Source organism: Andrena cerasifolii, chromosome 6 (genome assembly GCF_050908995.1).
Source record: "Andrena cerasifolii isolate SP2316 chromosome 6, iyAndCera1_principal, whole genome shotgun sequence".
Lineage (NCBI taxonomy): Eukaryota > Metazoa > Arthropoda > Insecta > Hymenoptera > Andrenidae > Andrena > Andrena cerasifolii.
Window position 1 is genome coordinate 2,640,644 of NC_135123.1, and position 17,504 is coordinate 2,658,147.

At 35.6% G+C, this 17,504-nt stretch overlaps 1 protein-coding gene across 3 annotated transcripts; it reads left to right on the plus strand.

Moving 5' to 3' along the window:
- The first annotated feature begins 1,937 nt into the window (after nt 1–1,937).
- Zc3h3 (zinc finger CCCH domain-containing protein 3) lies at nt 1,938–15,345 on the plus strand. Of its 3 annotated transcripts, none has more exons than XM_076814074.1 (7): nt 1,938–2,049; nt 7,116–7,950; nt 8,034–8,122; nt 8,207–8,381; nt 12,044–12,202; nt 12,269–12,464; nt 14,639–15,345. In XM_076814074.1, exons 2-7 carry the CDS (start codon nt 7,163–7,165, stop codon nt 15,089–15,091), a joined length of 1,860 nt encoding a protein of 619 aa, XP_076670189.1. In that variant the 5' UTR covers nt 1,938–2,049; nt 7,116–7,162; the 3' UTR covers nt 15,092–15,345. The 3 variants fall into 3 exon arrangements, with proteins under 3 accessions (XP_076670189.1, XP_076670188.1, XP_076670187.1); XM_076814073.1 differs by having other exon boundaries at nt 1,941–2,160; XM_076814072.1 differs by lacking the exon at nt 1,938–2,049 and adding an exon at nt 4,360–4,423.
- Nucleotides 15,346–17,504: the final 2,159 nt, after the last annotated feature.

Here is a 17,504-nt window from a genome sequence, read left to right on the forward strand (position 1 = left end):
TGAGGTTCAAACCTCGATGAAATGAATTCTCGGCGGAGAGCGCCGGCCAGGCAGCGCGTACGGCACACTGACAGAAGGTAGGGTACTTACGCTTGGAGTGGAGCGATACAAGCCAAAAGAGGATCGCACTTTAGCAGCAAATCAAGCTTCGAAAATGCTTAGTAAATTAATAGTTTTTAAGCCTTTAGTCTGCTGAGAATATAGAAACAGAAATTAGTGAATAATTAAAAAAAAAAAAGTAATATCCGCACCGGGATTTGAAGTCTTGATTTTTCGCTTGCGCGCCAAGCGCTTCGATGTCGGGAAAACGAATTCTCGCCGGAGAGCGGTGGCCAGGGAGCGCGTACGGCACATGGATGGAGGGATGGGTATGCTTGTGTGGTGCGGTACAGACGCTAGGAGGGGGTACGCTTGGTCGTGGAGTGGTGGTAGCGGCCGTGGGACAAAACCCACCGTTCTGGCATCACTGGATGTAAGGCTGCCGTCTCATTTTTGTTATGGTCCGAATCGATCGAAGCGTCCCTTGTAAACAGACGGACCCTAATGAAACTACTGCGGTCGATAAAAAGAAGTTGTACAGAGGTGACATCTCCAGGTACACTGTGTAGACGAATTTTTTACGCATAGTTGCCACATCTTCTGTTCTCTCTGTCTCTGCCCCGCTGTTGCCACATCTCTTTCTATCGAGAAGTCTTGAAGGAATACGGCACGAGAGCTGCGTCTAGCGCCAGAGCCTCGCTGAGCGTAAAGGAGGATAGCAATAATGAAAGATAGACTTATTCTTAAGCAAATGCTTAAGCATGCGGCATCCTCTACTAACCTAGTAGCTAGTAAAGGATGCCGAATGCTTAAGCATTTGCTTAAGAATAAGTGGCGACTATGAATACCGGCCTTAGTTTCATTTGTAGGCATAGAGACAGTATGTTTGATATATTTATTACTAATATTATTAAATATTCTATTTATAATTTTTGTAAAATTCAAAGCGATAAAGTGTCAAATAAATAAATATAACAAAGTATGTTGAAGTATGTTTAAAATAAGTTTACTTTGTCAATTTCTTTTTCCTCCAAAGTAATTGACTGATATGCAGTTTCTGTATAACAGTACACACTTTTAAATTGTATACAGAATGCTTAAAAGATAATTGTGTGCAGTCATACAGAAATTGTATCTCAATCATTTCTTCAGTTCAATTAATTTAAGTAAGGGGAACCGAACACAAGTATCGAATTTGTCGCCCTCGATTAATTTCCGTACATCTCGGTAGATGGTGCTGCAAGACGGTAACAAAATATACATTAATAAGGACGGTATTCACAAACGTTTCTTAAGGCGATATTCTCAGTCGTTGCTTATTCTTAAGATCGTCTTAAGCATACGGTATCCTCTACTAACCTCGTAGACTAGTAGAGGATGCCGCATGCTTAAGAAGATCTTAAGAAATAAGCAACGACTGAGAATACCGCCCTTATACGCCTATATTGTCGACCAAGTGTCCCTCCATTTTCAGCTGATGGTAGAAGCACTCTTTTCCGTTACACATCTGGGTGCCGCTCGGTGCCCACGTGGAAAAAAAACCCGCTTCACAGATCGAGAAAGCAACTCTTGAAAAAAATTTATGACTTTCTCAATATAGTGCGCCCGTTTGGAGTGATCTGGCACTCCTGATAAAGGAAAGGAACTTCCTAAAAGCTTCGTAATTTGAACTAAATTTCGCGATTCGTCCTAGGGTCTACTAATTGGTTTCCTCTTCCCGATTCGAGCTTTGCTCAAGATTTTTGCCACACATGCCACCCGCATCGCGCATCCTTAACAATTGTACTGTACAAACTGTACTTCAAGTACAAAACATATGCAAACGTCTGCTTTCAAATTTCGCTCCTAGTTTACATATCGATCATATACAATTCCCTAGCTACGTTCACGCGATAGCGTAACAGTAGATTGTGGTGGATTGTTTCTGCATGCCGTATGACGAAAGGCAATGAAATAGAACTGCGTAGAGCGATATAATACGAAAAGAATTAGTGTTGTCGTGAAGTTATTGTATGTAACATCCGTTACATTATTTATTCAATAACACTAATATCAAAATTATACCCCAGCGCTATAAAAATATGGATCAGAATCTGTTAAAAGGAATTCAGTACTTAACGCGTAAGTTTACAATTTTGTGTATTCATTTCAATGCTAATATAGTAATTACAATGGCAGGCTGGTTATATCATTATAAAGTGGTCTATAGACTTAGAAAGTACAAAATAGTGCAATTATATTCTTTAAAATAACAAAAGCTTGTAAGATAATATAATAAAAATATACTAAAAATCTGTTTGCGACTGTTCTTGTGTCAATAAATGTATTAGCACAATCATGATTTTACAATCGAAATACTAAGTACCAGTTGGTTTATTTTCACGATCTATTTCGAAAGATTGTTTACAGTACTGACCTCTAACCCTGTAGCACAGCATGTTCTTTTTTCAATTCTGCTGACTACAAATGATTAATTTTTCTTCATCCAAATTGTTAAGGTTAATAATAAGCTTTTCGGGTAAAGAGCAACATTTTTCATTTCTACCTTAACATTGTTGATTGGATGTAATTCCAAAGGTTTATTCATGTTGACTTGTATTTTCAACGAATACATATTACATACACAAAAACAAGAGTAACAATAATAATGGCATAACATCGAAGGATATGATACTTTTTCACGCAGACTAAAGATTCAATATAGATATCGATATGAATAGCCTTTGAATTTACCCTTAATTATTCATCAGTGCGTACACATTAGAACTTGTCCAAATCCAAAGTAGATACCTACTATTATAAGCATCATACACATTATTCGTTTTATTAGTTGGAATAAACGATCCAGTAATAGATAGCGTACCAAATACCTATTACTAGAGTCAGAGCCAGGGTTGCCAGATCTTCGGCGTCCAGCCGGAGTCTCAGGTGTTTGACCGTTGTCTTTGGCCTCAGGGGGGCACAATAAAAATCTTCGGCAGAATAGAGAATATTAGGGAATTCGGCAGGCACGCACTGGCACTGCATTGGTGTAGCCAGGACCGGCGGAACACATTTTGCAAGTTATGCGCCTCATAAGAGCGCCAGCCGAAGGGGGCACTAAAAAACTATATCGCACACTTCATAATAAAGGAATCCAACTCCCACGAAAACAAAATGTAAATGTAATTTTTTTTATTGTACCTCGTAAAGACAGAACATATTAAATGAAAAACAGGTGCAAAAATTTGGGGGCGTCAAAAATTTTCTTGCATAAGGGCGCCAACCATCCTCGCGCCGGCTCTAGGTGTAGCATGCCATAAAAAAACTATTAAAAACTGTAATATATTCAAAAATATTCATAATACTATTATTATTATTATTACTCCTTTATAAGAAGCAGTGGCGGATTTAAGAAAAAGGCCCAGGTGGTAAAGGTTTTGAGGGGGCCCATTTCTGAAGGGAAAATGAATAGGTAGTTTACTAAAAAGGGACCAAGTGTAGTAGTACGAAAAAAGAAATGTAGTGTTTGGATACCTATTTTTTTGGAGATGGGGCCCTGCGGGGCCTTCTGGTCAGGGGCCCAGGCGGCAACTGCTCATCAGCCGCCCTGTTAAGTCCGCCACTGATGAGAAATCATTATTATAATGAATTTTAGATGCCTGTTTTCTTATTGGGCCTTTTTTCTCTCACTCCCCCCTCTCTGCCCAACTGCAATCCTCAACGAAATTGAAATCTCCGGCAGAAGATCAGGCCTGATCTGGCAACCCTGGTCATAGCCATGCGTATGCATTTTACTCAGTTGCGTGTAATTGTGCTAATTACAATTTGCTTACAAAGGAATTAACTAATAGTTTGTACCATTTTTCTAAACTTTTCTCATGTCTATTTTATGGTATTTTCCCAAAATACCAAATGTCCTGCGTGATGGATTGCAAGGCTGGTAGGGGATCTGGCGTAATCGTGGTTTCGGGAGTGATTAAAGGATAAGAATCCACCGGGTGAACTGCACCATGTTTCTTTAAACTCAAAGACTAAGTCTTTATTCGAAAACAACTAACTTAGACTGAGGTGTATAAGTTCACACACTGTGGTATTAAGTGGAGAGGAGTTCCGTCGTCCTCTCCACACCTCGGGCACCTTGGTCCCATTACAGGAGGTTACTTATTACTTATTATTTGGTTACAAGATATTTCAAATTGCTAAAAAAATTATATAACATAAAGTGTTACTTTCAAGCTTTATTATTATTATAATAATTATTACAAAACATATCATTCACATAAAAATATATGTGGTCTGCATTATCCATCAGTTGGTTAGCTGAATTTTCCATTTTTGTTTGCCTCGAGCAAAATGGCTATTTATTTCAACATCTCAGATTCTTTTCTTGGCAATTTCAGTGGTATATCTTCCTTTCCCTGTGTTATATCCTTTGTCCTATATTTGATTTTAGTATTATTTTCTATCCAAAGTATCAAGATTTATTTTTTCTATAAACTCTGTTTTCTACTTTCTCCTTCTACGGCTTCTGGAATTCGATATCTTTGATTTCTATGTATTTGGTATAAAATATCTTTTTTCAGATACGGTCCAACTAGAGTTGGGCATTAGTCGAATATATTCTTATTCGACTACATTTTTATTCGAATTTCGTTATTCGAAGGTTAGTCGAAGAACAATTTAGTTGAATAATGCCCAATTCTGATTCCAGCTTCCTCATCATCTTATTTACACTTCCCTCTTCTTTTGTTAGTAACTTTATGTAATCCTCAAGCACAAGAAGTCTCTCATTTACATTTAATCATCACTTATTTTACTTATTAGTATCACATAATATTTCATGTTACTCACAATAGTCATGATGGACTTGCAGTTAGTATTCACGAAATTGTTATTATTCAATATCTGTGAAAATAGTACTCATTGACATAAGTATTATAAAAGCATTTGCTTACTTTTATTTGCGATTTGTGAAAAATATAATTAGTTTTAAATGGAAACTATATTACCATAGCTGTCCCTTCTTAATTGTTAAGGGTATCACAATATTGACAAACTATCTTTGCTCTTCTGCAATATTAAATTTTATTCGTGGTGTCAGTATTTAGTGGAAACTGAGTTTATCACACAGCTTTTTGAAATCTCAAAGGAAATAGGAACATCCATTTATTATTAAGATGATAGGAACCCTTATTAATGTTATATAGTGTGTACCAGAAAGATGGGAACCCTGGATTAATTCGGATGTATGAAGTTTTCCAAAAAATGTTTCAGGCAAAAGTTTGAGGATCTACAAAGAGATCTGATGGTGACCTTGATCATAACCTAGGGGTCAAATTTAGGGGTGATTTCAAGGTCAACTGCATTTTTAAATTTTGGATCACTATTTCCGACACCAAAACAGAAATAAACCGAACATTTTACTTACACATTTTTAGTCCCGTTATTTGGTCAAAGATAGACCATTGATCTCTACCCGGTTAACAGAGTAAAATGTTATATTAAGGGGACCTTCCGGTCTAGAACCCAAAAAATAGGTGGTATTTAGGAATTAATTAAAGGAAAACTACTATATATAATTTAATGGGATTTTTTTGCATTGTATTAAGGATGTCTAAAGCTACAGAAATATATTTTTTGTTTTATAATTAATCATTGCAGACGGCACTGGGGAGTCGTTGAAGTCAAGGCGTCAAAAAATTCATCCAAATCGGTGGGATCTGTATCTCCAAACGTTATTACTCGATTCGACTGAAACTTTTTTTATATTCAAGAACATAGTTTTGGCTCGGGGGGGGGGGGGGCAGAAAAAAATACAAAAATGACATTTTTTCGAAAATAACGACACTTAAAGTTTGAAATCACCTTTTCCCAACAGTTTTCATTCTTTCAACGCCTTCGAAAATTATAAATTTTCAATTTTTTGTATTTTTTCTGGTATCCCCCCTAGCTAAAAGTATATTCTTCAAATAAAAAAAGTTTCAGTCGAATCGGATAATAACTTTTGGAAATACAGGTCCCACCGTTTTGAGAACACTGTTTCGAGAAAAACGCATTTAAAGTTTTACGTGAGCGCCGAGTGGCTGGGTGTTACCCATGCATTTGCCACGACTCAAATGCCTGTAACTTCGGGAATTTTACGAATTTCAAAAAATCCTTTTAAACACGTATTTCTAAAAGGTTGAACATTCGAAAAATGAAATAAAAAAATCGACTTTTAGACCGGAAGGTTCCCTTAAGTGTTTAAATAAAATGTGCGCGCATTCGCGATTTGACAATGAACTATTCGTTCATGAAATGCGGATATGGCTCAGATCTTCTAGGTTCCCTCGTTGAATTTTCCGTTCTTTTCATTTCTGGGGTCGGAAACAGTGGTGCAAAATTCAAAGATGAAGTTGACTCTAGGTTGTGATCAAGGTCACCGTCAGATGCCTCTTTGTAGATTTCAACTATTGCCTGATACGTTTTTTAAAAAATTTCGTACTTCCGAGTTAATCCGATGTTGCCATCTTTCTGATCCGTGCAATATATGTGTAATAGGGCGGAGCGATACTATATAGGCGAAAATTTAAATTTGAATTTTCAGTTGGCTTAGGTGCGGGATAGTTGTCTTTTGATTAACCAAACACAACTGTAAAAAAAATTTGGAAAAATATTCATGTCTGCAGGTTCCTTTTTTTCCTAAAAATGATTATATAATCATACTATATGGGCGAAAATTTAAATTTGAATTTTCAGTTGGCCTGGGTGCGGGATAGTTTTCTTTTGATTAACCAAAAAAAATTTGGAAAAATATTCATGTCTGCAGGTTCCTTTTCTCCTAAATATTCATATAATTATATAATCATTTTTAGAAGAAAAAGGAATCTGCTGATATGAATATTTTTCCAAAAATTTTTTACAGTTGTGTTTGGTTAATCAAAAGACAACTATCCCACACCCAGGCCAACTGAAAATTCAAATTTAAATTTTCCGCTCCGCTCTAATGTTTAGTATAAAAGAAATCTATTTTATGGGAACAAATAGTTTCCTTGCGTTAAATTTTAGTGAATTAATTATGTCTTTAGGTGTAATACTAATTTCATCCATTTCAGATCTGATAGAACATCATAAAAAGAACTCATCGGAGAAATCGTGCTATATGGAAACATCTCTTTTGAATCAATATTTGGGCCTTACAAGATTTAATAAAGTGTCTAAAACTTCCAGTTGTACCCCATGCAACGAATTACCGAGTACCAATGTATACATTAATCCAAATTTTAAACCACAAACTTCTGCTATACATATCAATCCAAAATTGCGTATGAAATCTTTAGTGCACATTAATCCGAAAATAATGAATAGAGTTATTAATTCTAATGCAAGCGTACAAAGTAGTCCCGTAAATGTAACTACAAATGTTAAACAGAATCCTGTGCAAGAAGAGAACGTAAAGAAGTCAGTATATGTTAATCCAAAATTAATGAAAAAATTGTCTTCTTCGACGCAGACTAAACCAACGGAAAAGAAAGAAATACCAATGCAGAATATTCCTCATCCAGTTTGTTCGAGATTAAAATTTGTTAAAAGTACAAATTCTTCAAAAATGATTCATAGTCAAAAGAAAGCTAATAATTCTAGTATTGTAATTTTATCGCGGAGAAAACTTGTGCGTGTTAGACGAGGATCTAGGCGATCGTCAAGTGCTTCTCAGAGAGATATTTATAAAATTAAGAAATCACCAAATTCATTGTTAAAAAGTGGCAAACTTACATCTCAAAGGACTATAAAAACAAAAATAATAAATGCTTTACAGCAATCAATTGACAAGGATTCTAATTCCGTAAAATCAATTACAAAGCCTAAAATAAACAAGTATAGAATAGACAGAACTACACCAAGAATAAGTACTAAAAAACATACAGGCCTTGATCAGAAAAAAAATGTGTATGTATTACAAGTTACATAAGTTTTAAATAAATTGAATAGCTATCATTTGTAAATTAATAAAATTTAAAAATATTTTATAGAAATATCAAAATGGAACTTATTACAATCGGAGGGATTGTTTACAAGTCTTCTAAGAATCAATTAGTCCGTAAAAGCTACGGAGGAATAAGTAAGTCATAACATTTTGAACCTTTTTTACCGTAATATAAAATCACATAACTGTGCAATATAAATTTACGTGTGTTACGTGCAGGAAAACGGACAACAAATAGCAAAACTGATAAATTTATTGTAGCCACTAATGGAAAAAAATTATGCAGAGTGAAGTCCATGAAAGAAATATCAGGAAACTCCACTACGAGAACAATTAGTGGAACAAAATTCTTGACTAACATATCACAGAAAGTAAACTATAAAAATAACATTAGGTATACAAAATTTTATACATTATTACGTAGAATTAATAGAATTTTCATGCATTCCTTTCAAAATTAAAATTAACTCCTAATTTATATTATCTGTATTTTTTATCTTTTTCGTAATTATAATTGTGTGTCTTTTTCATTTCTTAAGGGCGTACTCTAGTGTGGAGGGTCGAAAAAACGATTTTTTGCATTATCGTAGTTTTTGGTGTGACAAATATTTCTACAAAGCGACTTTTTGAAATTCGAAATATTAGCAGAGATGTAGAGGTCCGCAGGTAGTGCCTCACGTACGACACTATTGTCTGTAGAAACTTTAAACGCGTTTTTCTCGAAACAAGGTTTTTTAAGTCGGGCGATTGCATATCTCGGAAACTAATGGGCCGGATCCAGTAGCTCTGTTGCTTACATGTTCACAACATAACTGGCTATGGTTGGAACCAGGGACGAGTTTCTAGCTTGCAAAAAATTAATTTTACGAAACGAAAACAGTTAAATTTTTAGTAAAAAATCGAACACCTTCTTTTCACATGTGAGGTTTTCATTCTGTAAAATTTTATTTTTAGTAGGCCTCCGTGGTTCAAACCATAGCGACAACCATAATAAAGAAAATAAACCGTAGTTTTTCCATTTTAGATGACTATAACAGTCCCCGCACCATCGCTCGACGGAAAATAATTTTTTTGAAGGCGCTTGCACCACCGGCTATATCTATGTATATATCCGATCGAAAACGCTAAAACAAATCTGATGATTACTTCAAACGTACCTTAATATGCTGGCCCAACGCCATAAACAGTATAAACTTAGTTTTTGTCAAATAAATTCCCGAAGATAGCTTTGAAAAACGGGCAGATACACTAGAGTACCTCCTTATGCTTAAAAATGTAATATCTTTACCATTGTATCAACTGTTGGGATTTAGCCCGTATTAAGATGAGTTCAATAAGTATAATTACCCACAGTCAATTAAGCTGCTAAAATATTAAAAAAATTATATTGTTTCAGTAGCATTCATTTATAATATTCTGGTGTTATTTGTGTAATATTATTTGTGATATTCACAGTATCAATCTTAAGGCTCCCCCAAACCAACGCGAATTTCGTGGATCCGCCGCGGATCAGATAAGGCTGCCCATAAGCCACTACGTATAAAAAGCTGCTGCCTTATCTAATCCGCGGCGCGGAGCTAATATTCGCGTTGGTTTGGGGGAGCCTTAATCTGATCCGCGGCACAGAGCGGATATTCGCGTTGGTTTGGGGGAGCCTTTAAACTTGTAAACATTTTGTAACTCAGTGGTGAGAAGATAATGAACCCCATCAGTATTTTGGGAATCACTGAATACAATTGCGATGTCTCTTATGCTATTCTTTATTGGCTGATTAAGACACCATGTTACAAAACTATCCACTTGTTAAAAAAGATTTTATACATTTGACTTTTGAAACCTACAACATTGGGAGGCAGTGCTATGTTGCATTCACGTCATAAAGTACATATTTAAAAGTATTTAAATATATGGTAGAGTCGTAAAACAAATAATTAAACAAATAACATCAAAGTTTTTAAATAAACGCGACTGGAACGATACAACAGCATGTTTTCATCAACATGTGTCTTTAATTGACGTTGTGTAACTATAGTCAGTAACTTGAAATTTCCTTAACAAGTAGCAAGGCCTTGCTATAGTCTGATTTTCGATAGGTGAGACCTGAGGCGGGTCCCTCGGACGGAGCGTGGTTTAAGGGTACTAGGCAGTCGTTTCTGTCTAAAATTAAGCATTTCTGTTTCAATTGATTACAAAGAAACCAATTGAGACTGAGACTTGTTCTTTGGCATGAAGTTTATTAACATCATAAGTTTTAAAAAGCATGTTTGTTTAGTAAAAAATATGCATTATATACGACGCTACAGATGGATCATTAAATAGGCTTTTTGAGAAAAAGTTTTATTTGTTTTGCAGTGTTAACTCAAAAATGGAGGTTCCAATCGATTCAAAACAAATTCGAGGATCTTCACAAAATGTGTAGTTTCGGACCAGACCTAAATTAAAGTTAATGAAAACTCTTATTCTTTATGAAAATAAACTAAGACCTCACCTTTTGGGACTTGGGGGATGGTAAAACCTCATCAATGGGGTCTCAATGGGGTTTCAGTTTATTTTCATAAAAATAAGAGTTTTCATTAACTTTAATTTAGGTCTGGTCCGAAACTACACATTTTGTGAAGATCCTGGAATTTATTTTGAATCGATTGGAACCTCCGTTTCTGAGTTATCACTGCAAAACAAAAGAAACTTTTTTTAAAACGCCTTTTTAATGATCCATCTGTAGCGTAATATATAATGCATATTTTTGATTCCACAATCATTTTTTTTAAAGCTTATGATGTTAATAAACTTCATGCCAAAGAACAAGTCTCAGTTTCAATTGGTTCCTTTGCAATTAATTGAAACAGAAATGCTTCATTTTAGACAGGAACGACTGTCTAGAACTCTTAAGGAGGAACCAATGGTGGCAACGCCGCACGCAATCCGTAGCGTACCATTCGTTCCTCCTTAAGGGGTTATACCTAGTCAGCCGGCCGGAAAGAGGCCGGGGATTTTTTTTGAAGAAGCGGAAGCATATATTCTTTCAGAACTTTTTGTGCTTAAAAGAGCAACATTTAAAGAACATTTGGTAATTTTTTCGTGGAAAAATATTTACGTTTATAATAAAGTAACAACCGACATCCAAGAAGCATTATTAAAATTTAGTTTTGCGGTGAGCACTGCCATTCGGAACCAGACTATCTAAAATCAAAACACAAAAAAGATTTCGTTAGTATATTAATGTATCATCAGGTTGACGGGAAGAATTTTCTGAAATATTAATTTAAAACATAGTGGTGGCTATTTAAAGTTGAAATCCTGATTTTTGCACGAAAAAATCAGGATTTCAACTTTAAAAAGCCGTCATTTTGTTTTAAATTAATATTTCGGAAAATTATTCGTGCAAAAATCAGAATTTCAACTTTAAATAGCCGCCATTTTGTTTTAAATTAATATTTCGGAAAATTCTCTTCGTCAACCTGAGGATACATTAATATACTATCGAATTTTTTTTTTAATTTTAGATAATCTGGTTTTAAGCACAAAACGTCTTGTAAAAATATACGCTTCCGCTTCTTAAAAAAAAATTACAAATATTCACCTCTTTTCGGCCGCCTGACTAGGTATAACCCCTTAAACCACGCTCCGTCCGAGGAACCCGCCTCAGGTCTCAACTCTCGAAAATCAGACTAGCTATTATTTTCCTGTTTCTGACTTCTTAGATAATGAAGCAACTGCAAATGTTTTATTTATTTATATTCTTCTTTTCATCGTTATTGGCCTATTACTTCGTTATGTTATTCATGCATTTTATTACCTTCGTCTATTTTTAATTCCATGATTTGGCATTGAGTTACCATGAGTTATTATAATTTCTCTCTTATATACTCTTTTAATATATTTTATACCTTTTCTCACCTTCGCAGGTATCCTCCTTTTTTTTGCTTGAGGTTTCTGCCTTGCATAGTCTAGTCGTTCCAATTTTTTTTCCTGTCAATTTTTCATTCATCAAAATGATTTTATAAAGTGCTACTGGTTCTTATTTGATTGACATTAATCAGTTTTCTTTAATTCCAGCAATAAGGTGAAACAAAAAAGTATTCAAATACTACGTAACAAAATGCGGAAGAACAATCAACCTTGTTTAATATTTCAACGATTTGGATATTGTTCAAACCATGAAAAAGGAGTTTGCTTAAAGCGTCATGATAAAAAGCAAATTTCACTTTGCAAAAAGTAAATTTATGTTCTTCTTGTGTATCAGCCTGAAAAAATTCGCATTGAATTGATAAATATTTTTAGGTTTCTTCAGGGAAATTGTTTGCTAGACAAGTGCCCGTTATCTCATGATGTAGGTCCCGAGAAAATGCCAACTTGCAAATACTTTTTGGAAGGTTGCTGTACACGCGATGGCTGTCCTTACCGTCACATTAAAGTTTCTTCTAGCACCCCAATTTGCATTGAATTTTTACAGGGATACTGCGCGAAAGGTCATAAGGTAATAGTGTTATTTTTTTTTTCAATTTTATTATTTATGTCAATTTTGTATATTACAATAATATATTCAAAAAGTTTCTATACATATAATATTAATGTTACTATAAATGTTAATATATTATATAGAAATTCTGATACTGCTTATGGCCATATTCATTAATATAAAATGTCTCAGAAGGAAATATTAATACTTTACCCCGTAGATTCGCTTGTAAATTCTAAGTAAAGAATTACATCAATAGTATTTCTTACTGTTTAGTCAAGGGTCTCAACACGTGCTCGGGTATTTTTTAACGATAATATATCCTGTAATACAGTAATCGCCCGCTATGAGTCCGTCGAACCGGGCTGGCGGCGGACTCATAGTGGCTTGTGGACATGGTTCCGCGCGGCCAGTGGCGCGAGTGAGAGAACCGGACATCGAGCGAGAGGACACGAAAGCGTCGACACGATGTTGCCGTCGGGTACGAAAGAGAGAAAGCATGATACTTTGTCTCGCTCCGTCTTTCAGCTCGAGCTTGGGCTTGACCCGCGTGCGGGCCCTACAATCTATACAATTATATAAAATTGAAGTTGCATACTTTGAAATGCAGTTTCTCAGTAAATATGAACTGTACTTACAAGTGTGTTACATCACTTTGTTCGTCTTGGCGAGGGGAAGGTTCTAACGTTTTTTTTTATTTGTTTTTAAATAATAATGATTTTTAAATAATAGTAAATCGCGACGCCACCGCTAGGCGGCGACCGCTTCTCGCTTGCGAGATAGCACCGCGGCGGGAATAAGTGGCCGAGGGCTCTCGAGATTACAGATTGCATATTATAACTTTTTCCCTCAGCGACTCATATTTCTTATAATACTCCATGCAGGTTTACCCCACTTGTATGCTCACCCTCGCAGGTAAGGGGGCTTTCGCTCCCAGGGACTGCCTAGAGACCCATAGGAAGATATTTAAAAAAAAAAGTTTACAGATTGCATGTTACAGATTATGAATCAGTCTCGCTGATATTTCGGGCGAAGCCGAGGCGGGGACGCTAGTATGTATTGTAAATACGGAAAGCGCCGATGCATTGTAGGGGCCCGCACGCGGGTCGAGCCCGAGCTCGAGCTGTGAAAGACGGAGCCAGACAAAGTATCATGCTTTCTCTCTTTCGTACCCGACGGCTATGGTGGGGATAGTCGCCGGACTCTCAACGGGCCGAAAAAACGGATTCATAACGGGCGATTATTGTATATACTTTTTTAAAAGTATTCAGAAGATGCTCCCCTTGCATTGACATCTCAAGCGTATAGTAGATTATAGTAGTTTTAAAATTGATCTTGAAATCTTATTTTCGGAATATGAATCAATTCGAGCATCACATGCCTCCTCAGGGCCGTTCCTGGGTTTTGGCCGCTGAGGTGCAAAAACAATATTGCCGCCCTTATTAATTCAATATTCTTTAATTAAGAATTTAATATGCAGTGTTTACTTTTATATCTATACATACATATTTTTAAACAGTTATCATGGAAGAGTTTCGATTAATATTCTTATTAACCAAAATTCTACATATAATAAATGGCCTGTGGGTCGCCCAGGTGCGGGGGCACCTTCTGCACCCCCGCCAGGAACGGCCCTGTGCCTCCTTTGTAATCATATCAATTTTACACATAATTTTTCATGCAATATGTAAATAAAATGTTATTAGAAATAATTATGCGAAATACCTCGAGCCATATATTGCACAGGCTTACATATTTGAATTTTCATAATTTTAATATCATTGAAAATCAGACTCGTGTTAGTGTAATGTTTTATTTATTCAGAATTGATTGTGGATTCTATGAGTGAAGAAAAGTTAATATATTCTTCCGCGATATTTATGTATTGCTATTTAATTAATATATGGCCATAATTTGCGAAATGCACAACGTAAGAAATAACATTTCTTTAAAGGTATTTAGGTTTTACAGTCTTTGTTGCATTTACGTGTTTTATTTTACTCTGGGATATTAAGAAGGTAGGATATTTAGGAAAAGGCGAGGCAATCTAAAATTATCCACTTATTAATATACTCTAGCAATCCAATATTAATACAGTTTACATATTTTGTCACATGCTGTTCTTGCTCCATAAATGTATAAATCATGTGTAAGAAACAAAGTTTCAGAACTGGAAGTTTCTCCTTTTGCAGTGTAAGCAGCGTCACGAAAATCTGTGCCCTGAGTTTGCGAAGACAGGAAAATGCAGTAAAGGTAAACATTGCCCCTATCCTCACAAGCCACACTTATCTTCCAACAAGCAAAGCCATTTAAAAAGAAAGCACAACGTAGCCAAAAATCAAATAACGCAGTTTGTATCGAAGGATATTCCGTCTTCTAATAATGACAACAGAATTAGATATTACGAACAACCAGATAGTTTAAGCAAAAGTTTTGATAAGAAGAAAGAAAACATCCTGAAAAAAGTAAAGCTTATGAAAAGATTGGAAACCGCAGCTCACTCTGATACCCTAATTGAAATATCAAATGATAATTCGCATTTAGAATCAGTTGAAGATAATTGTGAATCGCAAGTCCCTTCTGATCTTAAAATATTAAAACGACCCCCGATTGGTTCTCTACCAGCTTATATACCTATTGATTAGTCTAAAAAAATAACTCTGTAAAGCTCTCCTAATATTTTTCTAAAGTTTTTCGTGTCCTATTTATTTTTATTAACATATCACACTTATGATTTTATAAGGCAATTTATGTTTTGAGTAGTGATAAAATTTACATTTGCAATTATTACAGAAATGAAAACTTGTATTATATTGTGTCAAAATATATACAAAAGATAAGAATTATATTTTATAATGTATATGATGTAAATAAAGAATATACATTTGGCAAACTAAAAGTATTATTCAACTTCAAGATAATGGAGTACATGTGAACAGTCATGTTGCATGATCGTCACGTGAACAGTTCTCTTTGGCGCACTGAGACACGCCAAGAGTGTATTGTACATATAATATGCTCGAGTAAGACCCCCCCATCACCGGCCTCTTTCTATGCGAACCGGGCAGTGGTATGCATATCTACCTACCCCCAAAAACAAACCCAGCAACATGTATTGGCATAACTAAATGCTTAACGGTCTTTGTGACATATGGTTTCTTTTAAACTTCCTCTCTTTCCAACGCGTAGAATACGTTGATGTATAAAAAAACATTAATTTTCAGCGCTATAAACAATTTTGCGGGCGAATTTTTTTTAACAAATGTAGACACTGATCCATTCACTACTAAAAGCCACGACAAATAATTTCTTTACACCCTAGTATACACTTTCTCCTATTAGAAACGCGTATATAAAATGGTATATTACTAGTATTTTCCATCAATTTTTATTCTGTGAATATCCCACAGCCAATATGGTTCTGTTGTGTTCATACGATCCCGTTTACATTTACTTTGCCTTTGAGTTCCGAAGTTAAACATCACGGGGCGGCGTACTGGGGAAAGATGGGTGACCACCTGCCTCCCGGTGCGTCGCTGCTGCTGGGATCCGAAGGAGAGAGGAGGAAAAAAAGGAAAAATGACTGTCGTTCGTTGGGCAATATAAGCGAAATACTTGAAACGCCATCCTGTGTTAGAAACACACAGGAAAACAAAAATACAAATACAATTAAGTTGAGTTGATAAGAAGTGTCCCTGACCGAGACCCGTGTCCTTATCAACTGATATTTATCTCAAGCGGCTTGTCCTAATCAATCCTCAAATCTGTTTATTTTTACGCCTGAATGATTTTACGAGTCCTATATTGCTATAGCCGTAGCACCGATTATGTATATATCTTTGTTGCTATTTAAGTATGTAACTTAAGATGGAAACCTTCTGTCATCGGTCCAAAAAATTGAATTTGAGGAAGGGGGAGGTTGAATCGATAGTACGTCATGTGGAAATCATGTTCATAAAGCGTTCGGGCAAAATTCGAACTCTAAAAGCCCGTACCGACCATTTTTCCTGCGCGCGGCAAGAGCGACAGCTTTGACCACGTTTTTCTCGGAAACACTTTTTTCACATTTAAAAAACACGGTGTAAATGATAGTCCAAAAACTATTCAACCAAGTTGTGCTTGTGCACACATATAGTTTATTGCAGCAAAAAAATCGAAAAAAATTTTACCCACTTTTTTCCATAAACCGAACGAGAAAATGTTCTGAAATCAGCCACTTCTTGCGTACCACAGCTTAAAACTCATTATTTGTTCAATTATGCACTTTTTTCTTCTCCAATAGCTACATCGACAGCGTAATTTCATACGCAACAAGAAACTGCTTGGTTTCTTTGTTGTAGTTGAGTACAACGGACGCCACATCAAAATGCAAAAAAACCTTGTCTGATATGTCTAACAGCTGGAATCACCTGCACCAGCGAAGCATCACGTTTTAAACATGTCATCAAGACCGCTTTTAAAAGCATTTTAAAAACATTAATTTTATTACTTTTATTCTTTTTACTTACTGTAGAAATGTAGTTTAATAAATAGAAAAAAAGTTTTATACCATTACTATATTTCTTTTCTTCACAATAAATTCGCAAAATCGCTTAAAGGCTCCCCCAAACCAACGCGAATATCCACTCCGCGCCGCGGATCAGATAAGGCTGCAGTTTTTTATACGTGGTGGCTTATGGGCAGTGTTACCTGACCCGCGGCGGATCCGCTCCGCGCGGCAAAATTCGCATTGGTTTGGGGGAGCCTTTAATTTGTCGAGGCGAAAACCGGAATGACCTCTTACGGCGATATTCTTCATACACATGGCTGTATGTACTACACTTTGTATATAAATATATATATATCTAGATATATATATGGGAGGCTGAGAATCATAGTGGTATAAGTCCAAATTTTGATAATTTCAGTTAATAACAGTTTTTAAGTCTTAAAGCCTCCATCTGTTTACTTTCATAGTGAATTAAGTTGTAACTTCATTCTTAACAAAGAAGTAAGAACATTTTTCTTTAGCACCCAACTAACAAGAGTAGAGCGCTTCGAAACATACTGATGTAAGTC